Source organism: Phocoena sinus, chromosome 1 (genome assembly GCF_008692025.1).
Source record: "Phocoena sinus isolate mPhoSin1 chromosome 1, mPhoSin1.pri, whole genome shotgun sequence".
In the NCBI taxonomy this organism is placed as follows: domain Eukaryota; kingdom Metazoa; phylum Chordata; class Mammalia; order Artiodactyla; family Phocoenidae; genus Phocoena; species Phocoena sinus.
Genome location: NC_045763.1, coordinates 147,316,505 through 147,337,952, shown reverse-complemented (window position 1 = coordinate 147,337,952; position 21,448 = coordinate 147,316,505). Strand labels below are relative to the sequence as shown.

The 21,448-nt window shown below is 44.0% G+C and overlaps 1 protein-coding gene and 1 non-coding gene across 12 annotated transcripts in view; one reads left to right on the top strand and one right to left on the bottom strand.

The window, feature by feature from the left end:
- Positions 1–21,448, top strand: part of HHAT (hedgehog acyltransferase) — a 361,867-nt gene that overhangs the window by 198,660 nt on the left and 141,759 nt on the right. For all 11 annotated transcript variants that reach the window (XR_004347122.1, XR_004347123.1, XM_032614697.1 and 8 more), the window contains one exon: positions 6,871–6,906. Coding sequence is in view for 9 of the 11 variants with exons in the window: in XM_032614697.1 (XP_032470588.1) it covers positions 6,871–6,906 (36 nt within the window). In the remaining 2 variants the exon portion in view is untranslated. The remainder of the gene's footprint in view (positions 1–6,870; positions 6,907–21,448) is intronic.
- LOC116745595 lies at positions 21,168–21,253 on the bottom strand. The gene has a single exon (XR_004347494.1). It is a non-coding gene; the product is annotated as a small nucleolar RNA SNORD86 (small nucleolar RNA).

The window sequence follows — 21,448 nt, the reverse complement described above, 5'->3', positions numbered from 1 at the left end:
TGCTTTTTTGTTGTTGTTGTTAAACTCCAGCTCCCAACCAGCCAAGATCAGCCTGGGAGAGAGGACCAGGACCCCAAAAGGCAGGCAGCCTGGCAGAGCAGAACAGATCCTGGATCTAACTGCGGGCTCTGGTCTGAGTTCTGCCATGGGCATGCTGTGTTGGCCTGACCCTTCCTTTTCTCAGAGGGGGTTCTCTGTGCTCTGTGAGTAAATGTAAGTGCACACCACCCTGGCAGGTGGTACGAACCTAATTTTGATGCACCGTGAGGCCCCAACAGGAACAGCAGTCAGAATCGTAATAACTAAACCGTCAGGGTTGCAGTGGAAGCATTAGCCCAGGCACAGTCTACTGATTTGCTCATGGTTATCAGACACGAGCTACTGCTATGGAAGTGAGGCTTCGTACTTAGAGATGCTTCCTGAAAGTGACTGAAACAGGGAGTCGGAAGCCTGAGGCTAGGTGGCAGCTTTAAGTTCATCCATTCCGGTTTTCTATCTGATGGTTCAGTCTCCTCTAAACACCCTTTTAACCCATGCTTGAACTCGTCTTGTGATGGGAAATTCACAGCCTTGTTAGGTTACTGCAGCTTGTTCCAAATTTCCCTCTCCTCCGTCAAGCTGTTGCTGCTATCAGGTGATGTTCAGACAACAAAAATGTCCATGTCACATATGCACACAGAAGATTTCCCATCTTTATTTTCCTTAAGGAACCAGGAATAATATGTACAGGACCGCTGCTGCTTATGTCTCCTCATAAGGGTATCTTGGTTTACTGTGAGCTGGTAGCCGTGAGAGATTACTTTCTTAAAAGGTGATCAGAATAATGGTGCTATGGTTTGGTAGGTATGTTATTTCAGGAGAGAAGCCCCATTTCTATCTGTGGGTGTTAATTTTATGTATTTACATATAGTAATGGATGTGTTAAATGATTACTTTTGAGCATCTAAGTGCCAGAGCAGGCAGGGGCGTTGGTGCCTTATGACAGCACATCAGTCACACGTTGACTTGTTACCCATCTGGGTGCTTGGACTCTTTAATCAATAGAAATTGATAAGAGGCCAGACGAGAAATTCAGGCAAGGCTTTATTGGGACTCCTGCTGCAGCACAGGGGGCGAAAACAGGTAACAGGTTCCCTTGCTCGCTCCTGAAGAGGAGCCAGCTGGTCCCTTAAATGGGGTTAGGGTTGGGGCGGACCGGTGGGTTGGGCTGGAGGAGTGGCTTGGGTGACCTGTCCATCCCCTTGTGGTGCTCTGTGAGTGTGGGGTGGGGGGGGGAGGGGATGGTGCGCAGTGCCCTGCTTTTGCTCCAGGCACCTCAGAAGTGGCAGTTGGGTTTTGGCCTTTTTATATCTTGTTCATAATTTGCCCCAGCTGTGTGCACACATGCATTTATTTTTAGTCCCTTATAGTTTCTTTGTATTCTGTTGCCCAGGGAGACGTTTGTCCAGGTACAAGCATTGCAGCAAAGAGTCCCGGGTCCCAGGTCCCAACCTGTCTCAGATTCACCCAATAGATACTTACTGAGAATCTACTTGGTGACTGCCTTTGGTTCTTGCCCTTAAGGAGTTTGCAATTCACCGAGGGAGACAGTGTTTGATATCGATCGCACTGTATTGAATTATTATTGACTTTCCCACCTCTTTACTAGGCTCTGCTCTCCTTGAAGCAGGGGGCTTATGTGCCATGCATTACTGAATCCCCCCCACCTGGCACATTGTAGGCACAAGGTAAATATTTGTTAAATGAATCAGTAGCTAAATGCATGAAGGGAAAAACACAGACTTTGGCATCTGGTGCTCTGAGCTAGGTCTTGACTCAGGAGTTTGCCAGCTAGGTGGCTGGGGATAAGGCCATGCAGCTTTATGAAACAGGGGCCTATTTTGCAGGGTGGTTGTGAGGATTAAAAGAAAGAATACACAGATTGCCTAGCAGTGCCTGGCATACAAATCTAAAAACAAAAATAGTATTCTCTTCCTACTCTAGCTCCCTTAAGGCACCTTTTCCATCTATCCAGGAAAACCAAGGAGAACATATTTCTAGAGTTCACTGGTTTGCTTGTGTTTTGAAATTAAAGACAAAGCCCCACAGGTGAGACCCCACCCCGAACCCTTTGGAAGGAGCCCAAATCAGCTTCTCCATTGTATAGAGGAAACCCAGGGTGTCACTTGAGGAAGATGAAGTTCTGGAGATGGATGATGGTAATAGTTTTACAACAATGTGAATGTACTTAATGCCACTGAACTATACACTTAAAAATGGTTAAAATGGTAAATTTTATGTGATGTATACTTCGCCACAATAAATTAATACAACAAAAAAAAGAAAAAAATATTGCTATGACTTATAGCTCTCCCAACAGGTGGGCCATTTTTAAGTGTAACTAATCACCAGGCCATTCTCATTCCCTTAATCTGCATGTGGGTCACCAAGCATTATTGAGGTGGTAATTCCCTAAGAAGCCCAGACTTTGAGGCTGCTTGGTTTGAAATTGAGTGATAAGAGGCACTCACACCTATTTTGCAGGTTATGTTTCCCTTTCCTTTACTTGCTCCACCCTGCATGAGTCTGTCAACAAGTCTTTTTGACTCTACACAAAATCCTGTTGGAATCCGTCCCTGTCTCTCCTCTCTCGTTTCCAGTATTTCCATCTGGGGGCTGAGCCCCCATCATCTCTCACCTGGACTGCAATGGCTGTTTAAGTGGTCTCCCTGCCCTCCTGCTTCTCTTACCATCCATTCTCTTCAGGACACCCAGAGTGTTCTTTTTAATATGCAAACCAAAGCATACCACAGCTCTACCTCTGGAAGAATGAAATTTAAATAAAGGAAAAAATACCACTCCTCTGTTCCTATCAATGTTAAATTAAAACCCAAACTCCTTATCATGCATGCACAGTCCTTTAAGATCTGGTCCCTGCCCCCCTCTCCCAACCTCTGCTGTCCCCGTCTCCCCTCGCTCACCATTCTCCAGTCATGCTGGCCTTCTTTCTCCATCTCTCACCTGCCCCATTCCTTCCCAACCTGGACCCTTTCTCTGGATGTCCTGCTGCCTGGAACACTAGATCCTCTGATCTTTGCATAGCTGGCTCTTTCTGACCATACAGATCTCAACCCAAATGTCACCACCTCAGAGAGGCCTTCCCGGAGTGCCTGTATGGCCTGTCCCTCTGTGCTGTCACTGTGTGTGCATTCTCTGCCCTCTGACGTTATCTTCTGTATATAAGTGCTTATTTGTTGTTTACCTCTTCCACCTAGAATGTCAGTGCCATGAGAAGTAGGTGCCTTGTTATGTTACCCTCCACTGCATCCTCAGGGCTAGACCAATGCCTGGCCCATAGAAGGCCCAGATGGAATATCTATCGAATGAATGAATACCGGATGAATTAATGCCGTAAAGGAGTAAGATATGTTTACCTATGAAATAGTTCTGTTTTTGTCCTCTTACATTTTTCCTGTCACGTTTTCTGATGCAAATCCCCATCCCACCCTCAACTCGACCATCTCCATTCTACTTGTTTCCAGGTAATTATTAACCCTTTATAGCAGGGGTCCCCAATCCCTGGGCCTCGGGCCAGTAGCAGCCCACGGCCTGTTAGGAGCCTGGCTGCACAGCGGGAGGTGAGCGGCTGGGGAGCGAGCGAAGCTTCGCCAGCCACTCCCCATCGCTCTCCATCGCTCGCATTACCGCCTGAACCGTTCTGCCCCCCCACCTGCCCCCCGGTCCGTGGGAAAATTGTCTTCCACGAAACTGGTCCTTGGTGCCAAAAAGGTCGGGGACCCCTTCTTTATACTGTTCTCTTGACAGCTTGCCTGTCACAAGGATGCTGAAAGTCCTCCGCTTGTCCCAGCCTCAAATTCCATCCGCCACCAGTCACACGTGTATGAGAGGAAACAGTCTGAAACACAACCTGTGTCATAGTCCCTCACTTCTGTACATTTAGACCCCGACTTTTAGGGCCGCCATAGCTACAGGTGAAGCTGGGTGTGCACTGGTGTGTATTGGTGTGCCAGTATGAGATGCTGGTCAGGAGCGGGGCAGGCAGGGTGAGGCTCCCCGTGACCCCAGCCCTCACCCCTGCACTCAGCTTCAAGGCTCTTTGTGGGACACTGATCCTCCGGCTCGCCTGCCTATGCCCTGAGCTTGGTGCTCGCCCCTCAGAGTTCCAGCCCTGCTGCCGCCTTCTCCAGGGCTCAGGCCCTGCCCGTGCCCTGGATTAAATGGCCTCCCTTTCTGGGCTGCATTGTAAGACAACTTATGTCCTTCTTTTTATTTATTTATTGATTTTTGCGGTATGCGGGCCTCTCACTGTTGTGGCCTCTCCCGTTGCAGAGCACAGGCTCCGGACGCGCAGGCCCAGCAGCCGTGGCTCATGGGCCCAGCCGCTCCGCGGCATGTGGGATCTTCCCGGACCGGGGCACGAACCCGTGTCCCCTGCATCGGCAAGCGGACTCTCAACCACTGCGCCATCAGGGAAGCCCCATATGTCCTTCTTTTTAATGTGGCTTGCTTCTCCTGCTGAGTTATTAGGAATGGTGCTGCCATTAAAACAACTCTTAAAAACTGGAGGAAAGGAGACTACTATTTATTGAGTACACGTGGTGGACCAAGCACTGTGCTAAGCCCCATATCTCTATTTTCTCACTTAATTCTCATAACCTCCCTACGAGTAAGGGGTCTCCATTTTTCCCAGTGGGGAAGCTGGAGCCCAGAGAATCGACACAACTTTCCAGAGCCTGGCTGACTCTAAGACCCGAGGAGGTAGGTGGCGCCTGCAGAGACGGTGGGCTTGCCCGGAACAGGGCAGCCACTTTGGGGGAAGCAGAGGTCAGGTGGAGGTGGAAAGGGAGCGCTGATTTAAAATCAACAGCCATTTTCAATTAGTAATAATGAGGGGCAGTGAGAGCCTGTACTTTTAGTGGGAGGAGCACATAATTCGTGGCTGTCAGGGCTCAGTTTGACTCCCAGCTCTGTCCTCTCCTAGCTGTGAGCTCTGTGCCAGTTACTTAGCCTCTGCCCTCTAGCTCCTTCACCGATAAATGGGGATGCCAGTACCCACCTCGCCGGCAACCAGGTACGTGTGTGAGTACTGAACAGAGTAATTGCCACCTTCTAGGTGCTAAATGAATAACAATTTCTATGAATATTATTAGGTTTTTCATTATTGCTTCAGTGTCTTCTTCCCCTACCGCACCTCTACACTGAGGGTCTCTGTGATTCCTTTCATGTCTGTTTCATCCTCTGATTCCTGTAACAGAGTCTGTTGCTGGTGTAATTGAAAAGACTGCAATCTTTGTTTTAATCCGTACATACTTCTACCGCCCATATTGCTGTTCTGGCAGACGTACAATTGCTGTCTGTCATATGAGGGTTTTACTTATATGGCTGAGCAATGTAGCCTTGGTTTTGGTTGAGAGGAGGGATCATTTCTGTTTCTTTTTTTAAATCTGTGTTAAATGTGACTATAGGAATTGACCGTATCCAGGTCAATGTAAAATCAGCTGAAACAAATCAGCTACCCCTGCAGGTATATCTCCCTCTAGAGCTCTGCTCAGAGGCTTATGGGTAGAGGGAATTTACGCACAATACCTTGACTTTGAGTTTCCCTGAATTATATAACTATTTCAGGTAAGTGCTCTAATAAATGAGGTACCTCGTATTTTGGCTTTGTTTCTTTATTCTCACCTACCCTGTGTCTATAATCTATAAACAGATGCTTGAGCGCATGAAAGAACCTTGTCAAGAAGGTATCCCACAAGGAATCTTAATACCTATAATCACCTGCTATATGTCAGGGACGGTGGGGTGCCAAGTAGGCTGAGATGTTCCAGGGAAAGGGCTAGGGTGGACCCGGATGCTAGGGACAGTCAGGGCCTGCCTGGGCAGTTGGACCCCACTCTAGGGGGAATTTCTGAGTCCACTGCTCACTGTCTGTAGGGACAGAAGTCCCTCGAGCTTGCCCCAGGCTGCTTGCTAACTGGGGAGGCCAGTCCCGTGGGTGGCACATAACCACCACCATCCAGGTGTTAGGAGTAGTGATTATACCTGGTGGGCAGCACCATCATGACTCGGGCCAGACCCAAAGGTGAGAGAAGGACACCGGCTAAGCGGGCAGAGGTTTAGGGGGAACAAGCATGCTCATTAGGGCAACCAGGGCAGTCCCACTCATATGGACTGAGCTAGTCTGGAGGTGTCAGAGGGAGGCTGTGACTGAAGGGGTCCACTACCGCCCAGGGCTTTCTGGATGCTGGGGTGACACCCAAGAACAATGCAGGCTCACCAGCGAGTGCGTGGAACTGCCTTCTCCCTTCCCTGCTAGAGCGGACCCGGATATGGGGGGGTCGTTCTCTCCTGCGGAAAGCTCCAGGGACTATGGCCGGGAGGAGATGGAAGAACAGAGTTGACCTTCCCCCACCCCTCTTCTTCCCTCTGGCCAGTGTGGATTCATGCTTTTAAATCATAATTTCATTTATTTTTGAGTAAATGAACATCAGAGACAACTAGTGATATAAAATGACTCCCCTTTTGGAAAAGTGGTGAAGTTCACTTTTCTGGCTTCTGGAGAGAGAGAGAGAAGATACTTTTGCTCTCATGAAGCAGTGGTTCTGCATCAGAATCATCTGGTGGGCTTGTTAAATCTAATTACTGGGCCTCATCCCCAGGATTTCTGAATCAGTGTGTGAGGGTGGAGACTGAGAATTTGACCAGGGAATGCTGCTGTGGTTGCTCCAGGGGTCATGCTTCGAGAACCACTGTCATGGAGTAATCCATATATTCACCATGTTCCAAATGTGAATGATGTATTTTTGGTCAAGTCCACCACTGCTGTGAATATCTTCTATTGATATGCTTGTCTTTGTCTCCCTTCAACAGGTATTTTGACGTTGGACTGCATGATTTCTTGGTTAGGTAAGCCGATCGTTTTTATTTTAGGTATCATTGGAATAGCGTGTCTATTATGGAATACTGAGATGAAAATAAAATCCTTGTGAGATATCTTGATAAATAATGGCAACCATATATTTGACAAGAAAACACCACTAGCTCTGTTTTTTGTGCCTCCCAGAATCACACAAGAATATCCTTTTTAAACAATCAAAGGCATTTATTTTTAAAGGGGTTTGTATCTGAAATGATAGTTACCCAACTATTGGGCTACTGGAAAGACAAATAGAATAGTGAAGAGGGGACTTTCCTGATGGCTCAGTGGTTAAGAATCCGCCTGCCAATGCAGGGGACATGGGTTCAATCCCTGGTCCAGGAAGATCCCACATGCTGTGGGTAGCCCCTGCTTGCTGCAACGAGAAAAAGCCCATGCGCAGCAATGAAGACCCAACGCTGCCAAAAATAAATAATAAAGTAAATAAATAAATTTATAAAAAGAAAAGTGAAGAGAGCCAGCTTGCATTCATACATTAAACAACCCTCTTGACCAATTTTCCCTCCGTTGAATTTAAGCTTTTTAAACTGAATCTACTACTTGTTTCACAATCATGAAGATACAGTCTTGTTCATCATCGAAAGAGATCACAGATGGCAGTTTATATCCTAGTATATTGGTGATTTTTCCCAGCGTTGGCTTATGAGGCATATTAATTCCAAATAGCTCTGAAATCAGAGGTTAAATGGAAATAAACCAGAAGATTAACAGTGTTGGTAATAATATGTACGATATTTTTCCTGTTATAAACTTTATTGTACTTTTTAGGTTTTTTATTATACGGAGCATGTATTCATTATTCTAATAATGGTGGAAAATGGTCATTAAAAATACCTATCAAAAATATATGTGGGGAGCAATAATGGTTGCTGAGCGACTATAAGCTAAGATCACAAGGAAACCAGAAATCATGTAGAGTGATTTACTTTCTGCAAATATGTAGCTCTAAACGCTAATTAATTCTGAGTCCACTAATAAACAGTATTGTAAATCACATGTGATTTCTGGGTAGATGTTTTAGTAGTTCAGTTCTCCACAATGCATGGCCATCTCCCTGTGGTTAAGATGCTGTCTGAGGGGACATGTACATCTTTGGCATTACCTTGATCCTAAACCAGCAGCATTTCCTCTGTGACAGATTGCATATGGTGGTGTTCCGAGCAAAGCCTTGTCCTTTCTCTAGGTCTTTATGCAAGGCTGTGCTTGGAAATCTCCTTGGCCTACCCCAGACCCAAGCAATCTGGATTATCCTGGCTTTCTCCAGGATATCACACACACAAGGCGGTGTGTAGACAGTTACCCTTGACACATCAAGGGTAAATGTATTTTAGTTAGGAGGGTTAAAGGGCCAGTGGTCATGGGAAAGGCAGGCATGAGAATTCTATATCTAAACCGATAAGGAAAACTGTCTGGGTGTACTTCAGGGAGTTGTTTGGATTTTTTGAGTTAATGTCTTTGGTACTTTGTATTACTCCTGTGCTACTGTTCACATAATTACTGTGGTAGCTGCAAGTTTGTACTTTTCTTACTTTCTCTAGTAACTTTCTTGAGGGCAGGGAACACGCCTCAATCACCTTTCCATAATTAAACTGTATGGAATCAACCTTCAGCAAACATTTGTGTATGGGAATGTAAATTGATACAGCCACTATGGAAGACAATATGGAGGTTCCTTAAAAAACAAAAAATAGAACTACCATACGACCCAGCAATCCCACTACTGGGCATATACCCTGAGAAAACCATAATTCAAAAAGAGTCATGTACCACAATGTTCACTGCAGCTCTATTTACAATAGCCTGGACATGGAAGCAACCTAAATGTCCATCGACAGATGAATGGATAAAGAAGATGTGGCACATATATACAATGGAATATCACTCAGCCATAAAAAGGAATGAAATTGAGTTATTTGTAGTGAGGTGGATGGACCTAGAGTCTGTCATACAGAGTGGAGTAAGTCAGAAAGAGAAAAACAACTAGTGTATACTAACACATATATATGGAATCTAAAAAAAAAAAAAAATGGTCATGAAGAACCTAGGGGCAGGATGGGAATAAAGACACAGACCTACTAGAGAATGGACTTGAGGACACGGGGAGGGGGAAGGGTAAGCTGGGATGAAGTGAGAGAGTAGCATTGATATATATGCACTACCAAATGTAAAATAGATAGCTAGTGGGAAGCAGCTGCATAGCACAGGGAGATCAGCTCGGTGCTTTGTGACCACCTGGAGGGGTGGGATAGGGAGTATGGGAGGGAGACGCAAGAGGGGGGAGATACGGGAATATATGTATATGTATAGCTGACTCACTTTGTTATAAAGCAGAAACTAACACACCATTGAAAAGCAATTATACTCCAATAAAGATGTTAAAAAACACAAAAAAACCCAACCAAACAAAGAAAAAAACAAACATTTGTGTAGAAGTGACTGAATGAGCAAATGAATGAAATGAGGCAGAAACGACACAGAGGGTGAGGGTTAAGAAGAAGCTGTTCATTTATTCAACAGAAAGTTATTAAGCCTACCATGTGCCACCTCCTTGGTTACATCTGGGAATACCACGGTGAGGAAAATAGACGTTTGATTTAAAGCTTTGCCTGAGCTCATCTCTTGCCAGCCTTGTGGTTTGAGCAACTTGAAGTGAGGAGGAGGGTGGTCTGCCTCTGGGACCCCTCCCCCCTGTCCTTCTAATGGGCTCCAGCCGTGTTTCCTATGTTGGGTGCGGAGGAGGCAGAGGGAAGGGTTAATTGCCTCTAATGTAACTGGAACAGATGCTGGGACGCCCTGGCCCTGGCAGGAGGCCCTTAAGGGTGCGTGTTAGTAAGATGCTCAACTAGTCACCTTAATCGGTTGTTCTGTGAACCAAGCAGATCTGGGGCTTTTTTCTGCCCTGCTGTCTTCCTGTAGTTTTCCTTTCTTTTAGTCTGGTAGGGGCGGGACAAATCAACGTGCCCACTGTTATCCACTGTGGGAGTAAAAGTCTCCCCTTCTTGCAGGCATGCCCAGTCTCTGGATGAAGTCTCTTCATCCCCTCCCCCAACATACATCAGCACTCCCCATTAAGCCAGGAACCTAGGGGCTTGAAGGAGTCTCTTCCTCGGTCCTCTTACCAGCTTGGGGATAGGGTGGGGCCGGGTGTGGGGTAGGGAGGTGGTTGGGGGAGCAGTCAGTTGTCCATCTCTTAGTAATCCCAGGATGGGGTGCAAACACCTTTGTTTGCAGCTGTCTTTAGAAAATGGGTCCTTTCTGCTCCCAGTTTGGGAGGTCATGCCTGGTGGAGACTGAGCCCTGTTGATCTTTGGGCACCTTAGTGAGAACTGTTTCATCTGCATGTCGACCCCAGAAGCCAGCGAGCGGGGTTGAAGAAATGTGTGAGCACAATGGAAGTGGGAGGTGAGGGAATGGCAGCCACAACTCCTTTAAGAAGTTAAGCTGTGATAGGGAGGAAAGAAAGGCATGGCAGCTAGTGGAGAAGGTGGTTTGAGTGGGGATTTTTTTTTTCTTTTTAATTGGAGGAGCTCTTGTATTTAGCCACCAGAAGGTCTTAAGTGCTCTTTAGACTTAGAGAAAGTGTTTTCAGTTGGGTGGAGAGAGGCAGCACACGATTGCCGGCGGAACGAAGAAGCAAAGCAGTGAATGGTGACTTAGTGACTCCAGTGGGCAATGGCGCTTTCCTGGAAGTATACCGCTGGAGAGCACCTTAGAGGTTGGAAGAATGTGGGGTCGTACTTGTGGGACCCTTCTCGTTCTGTGATGGCCGGGAGAAGAAAATATATTTCCCTTTGTAAAAGAGGAGATGTTGGAGAAATTGGCATCCTTTTTTTTTTTTTTAGTTAACTGCATTTATTGGCTCCAGTAAACTCTTAGCATGTACTCTGGGTTGTCCCGCTGTATTGAATGCTTAGCGTTTGGAAGGAAAGAAGCTGCAGCATGCCTGAAATTAATCAGCTGCATCTTTTTATTTATTTATTTATTTATTATTTTTTTTTTTTTTAACATCTTTATTGGGGTATAATTGCTTTACAATGGTGTGTTAGTTTCTGATTTATAACAAAGTGAATCAGCTATACATATACATGTGCTCCCATGTGTCTTCCCTCTTGCGTCTCCCTCCCTCCCACTCTCCCCCTCCCAACCCTCCAGGCTGTCCCAAAGCCCCGAGCTAATATCCCTGTGCCTTGCGGCTGCTTCCCCCTAGCTATCTACCTTACTACGTTTGTTAGTGTGTATATGTCCATGACTCTCTCTCGCCCTGTCAAAACTCACCCTTCCCCCTCCCCATATCCTCAAGTCCGTTCTCCAGTAGGTCTGCGCCTCTATTCCTGTCTTATCCCTAGGTTCTTCATGACATTTTTTCCCCTTAAATTCCATATATATGTGTTAGCATACGGTATTTGTCTTTGTCTTTCTGACTTACTTCACTCTGTATGACAGACTCTAGGTCTATCCATCTCATTACAAATATCTCAATTTCATTTCGCTTTAAGGCTGAGTAATATTCCATTGTGTATATGTGCCACATCTTCTTTATCCATTCGTCCGATGATGGGCGCTTAGGTTCTTTCCATCTCCGGGCTATTGTAAATAGAGCTGCAATGAACATTTTGGTACATGACTCTTTTTGAATTTTGGTTTTCTCAGGGTATATGCCCAGTAGTGGGATTGCTGGGTCATATGGTAATTCTATTTGTAGTTTTTTAAGGAACCTCCATACTGTTCTCCATAGTGGCTGAACCAATTCACATTCCCACCAGCAGTGCAAGAGTGTCCCCTTTTCTCCACACCCTCTCCAGCATTTATTGTTTCTAGATTTTTTGATGATGGCCATTCTGACTGGTGTGAGATGATATCTCATTGTAGTTTTGATTTGCATTTCTCTAATGAGTAATGATGTTGAGCATTCTTTCATGTGTTTGTTGGCATTCTGTATATCTTCTTTGGAGAAATGTCTGTTTAGGTCTTCTGCCCATTTTTGGATGGGGTTGTTTGTTTTTTTGTTATTGAGCTGCATGAGCTGCTTGTAAATTTTGGAGATTAATCCTTTGTCAGTTGCTTCATTTGCAAATGTTTTCTCCCATTCTGAGGGTTGTCTTTTGGTCTTGATTATGGTTTCCTTTGCTGTGCAAAAGCTTTGAAGTTTCATTAGGTCCCATTTGTTTATTTTTGTTTTTATTTCCATTACTCTAGGAGGTGGGTCAGAAAGGATCTTGCTGTGATTTATGTCATAGAGTGTTCTTCTTCCTATGTTTTCCTCTAAGAGTTTGATAGTTTCTGGCCTTACATTTAGGTCTTTAATCCATTTTGAGCTTATTTTTGTGTATGGTGTTAGGGAGTGATCTAATCTCATACTTTTACATGTACCTGTCCAGTTTTCCCAGCACCATTTATTGAAGAGGCTGTCCTTTCTCCACTGTACATTCCTGCCTCCTTTATCAAAGATAAGGTGTCCATATGTGCGTGGGTTTATCTCTGGGCTTTCTATCCTGTTCCACTGATCTATCTTTCTGTTTTTGTGCCAGTACCATACTGTCTTGATTACTGTTGCTTTGTAGTATAGTCTGAAGTCAGGGAGCCTGATTCCTCCAGCTCCTTTTTTCGTTCTCAAGATTGCTTTGGCTATTCGGGGTCTTTTGTGTTTCCATACAAATTGCGAAATTTTTTGTTCTAGTTCTGTGAAAAATGCCAGTGGTAGTTTGATAGGGATTGCATTGAATCTGTAGATTGCTTTGGGTAGTAGAGTCATTTTCACAATGTTGATTCTTCCCATCCAAGAACATGGTATATCTCTCCATCTATTTGTATCATCTTTAATTTCTTTCATCAGTGTCTTATAGTTTTCTGCATACAGGTCTTTCGTATCCTTAGGTAGGTTTATTCCTAGATATTTTATTCTTTTTGTTGCAATGGTAAATGGGAGTGTTTTCTTGATTTCACTTTCAGATTTTTCATCATTAGTATATAGGAATGCCAGAGATTTCTGTGCATTAATTTTGTATCCTGCTACTTTACCAAATTCATTGATTAGCTCTAGTAGTTTTCTGGTAGCATCTTTAGGATTCTCTATGTATAGTATCATGTCATCTGCAAACAGTGACAGCTTTACTTCTTCTTTTCCGATTTGGATTCCTTTTATTTCCTTTTCTTCTCTGATTGCTGTGGCTAAAACTTCCAAAACTATGTTGAATAAGAGTGGTGAGAGTGGGCAACCTTGTCTTGTTCCTGATCTTAGTGGAAATGCTTTCAGTTTTTCACCATTGAGGATGATGTTTGCTGTGGGCTTGTCATATATGGCTTTTATTATGTTTAGGAAAGTTCCCTCTATGCCTACTTTCTGGAGGGTTTTTATCATAAATGGGTGTTGAATTTTGTCGAAAGCTTTCTCTGCATCTATTGAGATGATCATATGGTTTTTCTCCTTCAATTTGTTAATATGGTTTATCACATTGATAGATTTGCGTGTATTGAAGAATCCTTGCATTCCTGGAATAAACCCCACTTGATCATGGTGTATGATCCTTTTAATGTGCTGTTGGATTCTGTTTGCTAGTATTTTGTTGAGGATTTTTGCATCTATGTTCATCAGTGATATTGGCCTGTAGTTTTCTTTCTTTGTGACATCCTTGTCTGGTTTTGGTATCAAGGTGATGGTGGCCTCGTAGAAGGAATTTGGGAGTGTTCCTCCCTCTGCTATATTTTGGAAGAGTTCGAGAAGGATAGGTGTTAGCTCTTCTCTAAACGTTTGATAGAATTCACCTGTGAAGCCATCTGGTCCTGGGCTTTTGTTTGTTGGAAGATTTTTAATCACAGTTTCAATTTCAGTGCTTGTGATTGGTCTGTTCATATTTTCTATTTCTTCCTGATTCAGTCTTGGCAGGTTGTGCATTTCTAAGAATTTGTCCATTTCTTCCAGATTGTCCATTTTATTGGCATAGAGTTGCTTGTAGTAATCTCTCATGATTTTTTTTATTTCTGCAGTGTCAGTTGTTATTTCTCCTTTCTCATTTCTAATTCTATTGATTTGAGTCTTCTCCCTTTTTTTCTTGATGAGTCTGGCTAGTGGTTTATCTATTTTGTTTATCTTCTCAAAGAACCAGCTTTTAGTTTTATTGATCTTTGCTATCGTTTCCTTCATTTCTTTTTCATTTATTTCTGATCTGATTTTTATGATTTCTTTCCTTCTGCTAGCTTTGGGGCTTTTTTGTTCTTCTTTCTCTAATTGCTTGAGGTGCAAGGTTAGGTTGTTTATTCGAGATGTTTCCTGCTTCTTAAGGTGGGCTTGTATTGCTATAAACTTCCCCCTTAGAACTGCTTTTGCTGCATCCCATAGGTTTTGGGTCGTTGTGTCTCCATTGTCATTTGTTTCTAGGTATTTTTTTATTTCCTCTTTGATTTCTTCAGTGATCACTTCATTATTAAGTAGTGTATTGTTTAGCCTCCATGTGTTTGTATATTTTACAGATCTTTTCCTGTAATTGATATCTAGTCTCATGGCGTTGTGGTCAGAAAAGATACTTGATACAATTTCAATTTTCTTAAATTTACCAAGGCTTGATTTGTGACCCAAGATATGATCTATCCTGGAGAATGTTCCATGAGCACTTGAGAAAAATGTGTATTCTGTTGTTTTTGGATGGAGTGTCCTGTAAATATCAATTAAGTCCATCTTGTTTAATGTATCATTTAAAGCTTGTGTTTCCTTATTTATTTTCATTTTGGATGATCTGTCCATGGGTGAAAGTGGGGTGTTAAAGTCCCCTACTATGAATGTGTTACTGTCAATTTCCCCTTTTATGGCTGTTAGTATTTGCCTTACGTATTGAGGTGCTCCTATGTTGGGTGCATAAATATTTACAATTGTTATATCTTCTTCTTGGATCGATCCCTTGATCATTATGTAGTGTCCTTCTTTATTCCTTTTAATAGTCCTTATTTTAAAGTCTATTTTGTCTGATATGAGAATTGCTACTCCAGCTTTCTTTTGGTTTCCATTTGCATGGAATATCTTTTTCCATCCCCTTACTTTCAGTCTGTATGTGTCTCTAGTTCTGAAGTGGGTCTCTTGTAGACAGCATGTATAAGGGTCTTGTTTTTGTATCCATTCAGCCAATCTGTGTCTTTTGGTGGGAGCTTTTAGTCCATTTACATTTAAGGTAATTATCGATATGTATGTTCCTATTCCCATTTTCTATATTGTTTTGGGTTCGTTATTATAGGTCGTTTCCTTCTTTTGCGTTTCTTATCTAGAGAAGTTCCTTTAGCATTTGTTGTAAAGCTGGTTTGGTGGTGCTGAACTCTCTCAGCTTTTGCTTGTCTGTAAAGGTTTTAATTTCTCCATCAAATCTGAATGAGATCCTTGCTGGGTAGAGTAGTCTTGGTTGCAGGTTTTTCTCCTTCATCACTTTCAGTATGTCCTGCCACTCCCTTCTGGCTTGTAGGGTTTCTGCTGAGAGATCAGCTGTTAACCTTATGGGGATTCCCTTGTGTGTTATTTGTTGTTTTTCCCTTGCTGCTTTTAATATGCTTTCTTTGTATTTAATTTTTGATAGTTTGATTAATATGTGTCTTGGCGTATTTCTCCTTGTATTTATCCTGTATGGGACTCTCTGTGCTTCCTGGACTTGATTAACTATTTCCTTTCCCATATTAGGGAAGTTTTCAACTATAATCTCTTCAAATATTTTCTCAGTCCCTTTCTTTTTTTCTTCTTCTTCTGGAACCCCTATAATTCGAATGTTGGTGCGTTTCATGTTGTCCCAGAGCTCTCTGAGACTGTCCTCAGTTCTTTTCATTCTTTTTTCTTTATTCTGCTCTGCAGTAGTTATTTCCACTGCTTTATCTTCCAGGTCACTTATCCGTTCTTCTGCCTCAGTTATTCTGCTATTGATCCTATCTAGAGTACTTTTAATTTCATTTATTGCATTGTTCATCGTTGCTTGTTTCATCTTTAGTTCTTGTAGGTCCTTGTTAACTGTTTCTTGCATTTTGTCCATTCTACTTCCAAGATTTCGGATCATCCTTACTATCATTATTCTGAATTCTTTTTCAGGTAGATTGCCTATTTCCTCTTCATTTGTTAGGTCTGGTGGGTTTTTATCTTGCTCCTTCATCTGCTGTGTGTTTTTCTGTCTTCTCATTTTGCTTATCTTACTGTGTTTGGGGTCTCCTTTTTGCAGGCTGCACGTTCGTAGTTCCCGTTGTTTTTGATGTCTGTCTCCAGTGGCTAAGGTTGTTTCATCAGCTGCATCTTTTATGTTGATGGAAGCAATGCCGACTTCTCTGGAATGACATCAGTTTCCACAAAGGCAAGAGCCCTATCTGTGATCTCAGCCTGGGCAACTGCAGGGAGGGACATGTTTCCTTTTAAGTTGTTGGAGTGCTTCACTGAGCTATGGGGCAGGAAGGCGCTGTCACGTTTAATGAAATGTGAGCATTTTTGATATTGGCGTTTCATGATGACTGTGGGAAAACTCAGTGTGCTCAGTCCTTCTGCATCTTACAGAAACCAAAGGGAAGACTTTCAGGAAACAGTAATCACAACTCACTTAAGAAATAGCCTCAGAAGAATATTAGTTGGAATTCTTAATGTGATGCTACAAAAGAAAAAGGAAAAAAGTGACCAATCTAGGAAAAGAGATTACAGAAGAAACCAGCTCTTTGATTTTAGATAACAGGATGGCTTGTTTAAATTTAGCTTAGTTAAGTTTTGGCAAGAAAGTAGAATTGACTAGTGATGTTCGGTTTGATTCTTGCTGACCGAGGCATATTTCATTTTACCCAGAATTGTAGCCAGCCCTACCCCTTTTATGAAAGGTATACTCTAATTGCTTTGTACCTACCTCCCTGCCCTCTTCTAAGTTCCTCAGGTTGGGGAATCGGTTTAAGTAATGCAGGATGCTCTCGTGACTTTTAAAAGAAAACCTGGAGACATCCCTCTTACATATTGTCTGAAAGATAAAATTTGTCAGTTTTTTTTTTTTTAAACGATTGCTCCTACGCTTATGCATGTAAAAAACAGGAAAGTATTCACCTGTGTTTCCGTCTTATTTTCTGTATTGTTTATATTTAGCTATTTAAGCCATTTCAAATACATATTTCAAATAAGAATCTAACTTAAAAAAAAATAGCAGGAATTCCTTGGTGGTCCAGTGGTTAAGTCTCGGTGCTTTCACTGCCGTGGGCCTGGTTTCAATCTGTGGTTGGGGAACAAAGGTCCCCCAAGCCTCATGGCAATGTATTCAATAAAGGTCATCACTTTCCCTTTTTATTCTAAAGTCCATGTGTGAGTGCATCAGAGCCATTACTTTTGTCCTTAGGAGACTGTTTTGATATCCTGTCAGGACCAGAAGTGCAGTGTGGCGGTGATGCCATGGGTACTTCTTAGGCAAACAGAAAAAGGCAGTGAGCCTCAGGCATGGCCGTAAAGCTGTTTGAGAAGCTCTCGGGAGTTAATACACTCATCAGAAGATAAATTCCTTTGCATAAGCAAACAGATTCTGCTTAGAGAATGTTCCGTGTAGCGCAGATTGAATCCTGTACAAATGCTGATGTGTCCATGAAACAGCACAGCTGTGCCCTTTTGAAGCGTGATTTTGTTCTGGTGAGAGAGAAGGTAGAATGGGCCAGCTGCTCACTTCTGTAGTGTCTTTTGTTCTTCTTCTGGAGGTTGATCCTGGGATCCCACAATGGTCTGGAGTGTCTTTGAATTGTCAGAGGGCAGCACATTTCAGTGGTGTGTGAATTAATGGTTCACTGAATTCTGAAATAAACACAACGGTTTTTAGCTTTCCCTTAGTGACAACCTGTACCTACCTGACCCATTCATAAAACCAGCCCCACAGCAGAACAGAAGCTTCATGAATCACAGGGTAGTTTTTCTCCACCTCTATTCTGAGCACCCTGAAGATCACCACCACATTTGCTATAGATAACGGTGCTGATAAAGAAGTCATTTGAAATATGTCTTGGATTGTATGATGTCCAAAATGTTCAAAAGAGTCCGCCTTGCATCTTTAAGAAGTCTAGTAGTTAAGGGCTTCCCTGGTGGCGCAGTGGTTGAGAGTCCGCCTGCCGATCCAGGGGACATGGGTTCGTGCCCCGGTCCGGGAGGATCCCACATGCCGCGGAGCGGCTGGGCCCGTGAGCCATGACCGCTGAGCCTGCACGTCCAGAACCTGTGCTCCGCAACGGGAGAGGCCACAACAGTGAGAGGCCTGCATACCACAAAAAAAAAAAAAAAAAAAAAAAGAAGTCTAGTAGTCAAAAGCGAGATTCATTTCAGGCTAAAGGCGTCCTCCTGAGAAGGAGAAGGAAGAGTGCTGGGGATAAGCCTCTCTCTTTCCTCTGTCTCCTCAGGACAGTTGAGACCTGTTTAGGCTCTGAGCTGCTCTGGAAGCGGAGACGTTGAGGAAGAATGTGGGCATTTGGTCCTGGGAGTAAGAACCAGGAAGATAATTAGCATTTGTATTCAGTCCAGTAGCTTAGAAACAACTTAAATACATACTTGAAACCATTATGTATATATATATATTTTTTCTTTTTTGCGGTACGCCGGCCTCTCACTGTTGTGGCCTCTCCCGTTGCGGAGCACAGGCTCCGGACGCGCAGGCTCAGCGGCCACGGCTCACGGTCCCAGCCGCTCCACGGCATGTGGGATCTTCCCGGACCGGGGCACGAACCCGTGTCCCCTGCATCGGCAGGCGGACTCTCAACCACTGCGCCACCAGGGAAGCCCTCTGTATATTTTTATAGACAAATATAAAAGGAGGGAAGATAAAACCAATATATATCTATTTATCAGCACACACAGAGGTGATAACCCAGAGGCCAAATACCTGATTTGTTACATAGCATTTTGAATTTGTTACTGTGTGACTATAACATGGAAGTCAACTTTTGTTTGTCTACGTAGATAACTTTTTAATAGTGGTATAAAAAGTAAATGAGCTGATTAAAAAGCTGCCCCCGCCTGAGGGAGCCTGACCTCTGCATTTCTGCCCCTGATTAGGCACTGCTGATCCCCTCTTAGTGGCAATGGGAGGAGAGATGTGGCACCTGGGTTGGAGCCACCAAGTCCCCTTGGTCCCTGGCCACTGCAGACTCCTCTCCTTTGCAGGGACTGCAGCCTCCCAGCCTTCTTTTTAAAGCTTCCTTTCATTCGATTTGTGGAATATGAAACCAGCAGCTCATGAGCTGTGTGGTGTTCCAGTAACAAAGTGTTTTCAATAAAAAGCGAGGAACTTGTGCGTGAAGAAAGCCGGATCCCAAAGCGGCCCCACGGAGGCAGATCATAGGATGCAGGCGGGATGCTGAAGAGAAGGTGACTGCAACCACCGTTGCTCCCGGGCCCCGTCAGCTTCCAGATCCTGTTGAGTCTGTCTCCTCACCATCTCTCACATCACCCTTTCCTTTGTTTCTGGAGGAAAGATAGGCATCTTTGTCAGTAATTTGGGCTTCTTCCCTCATAGGGCTGTAGTGAGGTTTAGTAGTATGTGCGAAACACTTAGCTCCGTGCCTGGAAACAGTGGGGACGTAGTAGGGGTTAGTTTTGTCCTTCCCCCTACCCCACTTCACCTCTGGAATCAGGGTAACAGGGTTTGAGGCCTGGCCCCTCTCCTACCTGTGTGACTTTAGGCAGCTCACTATCCCTTTCTGAACCCTTGACGACTTACCTGACGCTGTCTCTCCCTACTCAGAACCAGTCAGTGATTCTCTTTCCTCTGTCAGAACCAGACTAATCCCCCCCCACACCAATGTCCTGGGTCCACCACAGTAGGTCTCAGGCTCCCTTTCCATCTCATCTCACCATTATTCTCCTTTGGGTCACCGCCAAATGGGTCTAAATGCTGCTTTCTGTCTTTCCCCCATTCCCTGGCTTCCTTTCTTGGCTCATGTGTTCCCTGTGCATGAAGTGCCCACACTGCCCCCATATCCAAGTCCTGCTTCTCTCAGGTCCATCTCAGATGCGGCCTTCTCCATGCTCAGCATAAGTGTCTCCATATTGGGCCCATTGTCTTGTTTTTAACAGGCTATATGTCAATTATATCTCCATTTTAAAATAATGTAATATTTATTCCATTAAAAAAAAAGTAGAGCAGTGGACTGAGAAAGTTCCTTTTCTTGGTGACAGAGCTGAAACCAGTATCTCTAGCCTGACTAACCCAAGGACATAGAGCGTAGGGAAGTGGTCACCTGAGCATTTGGTGCCATTAATTTAAAAAAATGTTTAATGAATACGTTTTATTTCTCAAAAATGTAACATGACTTAGTAACCATCTCCTTTTTTCTTTTCTTTTCTTTTCTTTTTTTTTTTTTTTTTGGACTCGTGAATTTGTTTTTATTTTTATTGTGCTATAGGGGATGGGTTGGGAAATATCTCTGTAAGTTGTGCCCTCCTAGGGAAATGTCCATTCTCATTTTCCTGGAACAGCTTTCGGCGCTTTTTCTCTTTCTTGGAGCTGCAGGTCTTGCTGGCAGCAGTCTCTTCAGGTTCACTGCTGAGAGGCTCCTCCTTGGAAGAGAATTTCCTCTTTTTCTCGGGTACCCTCTTGTTTCCTGACTCTTCAGGGTCACTGTCTGGTTCCTCTTTGGGGAAAGATTTCTTCCTCTTGGTAAGACTTCCATTGCCAGCTGTCTCTTTATGATCACTACTAACCAGCTCCTCCTTGGAAAAAGATTTCTTTTTTTTGGGTTTGGAGGAGACAGATGGGTCTTCCATTCCATTCTCCTGAGGAGCCTCCTGGGGCTTTTGCTTCTTCGTCTTTTTGGGTCTTTTCATCTGTCTCCTCACATTCCTCCGGGGTCCTACTGCTGTTTTATGAAGATGCAGGGCAATCACAGCTAGCCTCTTCTTTTCCTTCTTCAAGCGTTTCTTCTACTGTTTCTCCAGTTTCCTAGTAACCTCAGCAGCCGCTTCCTCTGCCTGAACCATTGCCTCCTTCATGACATCCAGATTCTTTCGTGGAATCTCTCCAGTCTCGTAGAAGGACAGCCACTCCTCAACTTGTTCTCGAAGCTTCTCCCCAGATACACTGGTAGGTACCTCAGAGAAGCAATCGATTCGTGAGGCAATACTGCATTTGTTTGCCAGGTATCGGGAGATGCGGCCTCTGTTCTTGGCAACTGCTCGGCCAATGAAGGTAGAGTGGAAAATGAGTCCGTATTTTGGGGTGTTACCCCTTGTCTTCAGGGCTCTGGAAAGTTGGTCCCTGTGCTGGGCCCAGGGAATCACTCAGACACCAGGACTGGCCATCACCCCCATAGCAGAGGCCTGTACAGGTCAGGGAGCCCTGGTCAACCATCACCGTGATCCTTTTTTCTTTTAATCCATTTATTTATGCAACCAATTAAGTGGTCTAAGCACTGTTCCAGGAGCTGGGATAAAAGCGATGACGAGCTAGACAATACCCCTGCCCTCCCTTGGCTTGCCTTGTGTGGGTGAAGGCAGAGAAAACAAGCAAGCAAGCCCTGTAATGCCCATGATGTGACGGAGGAGCCAGGTGGGAG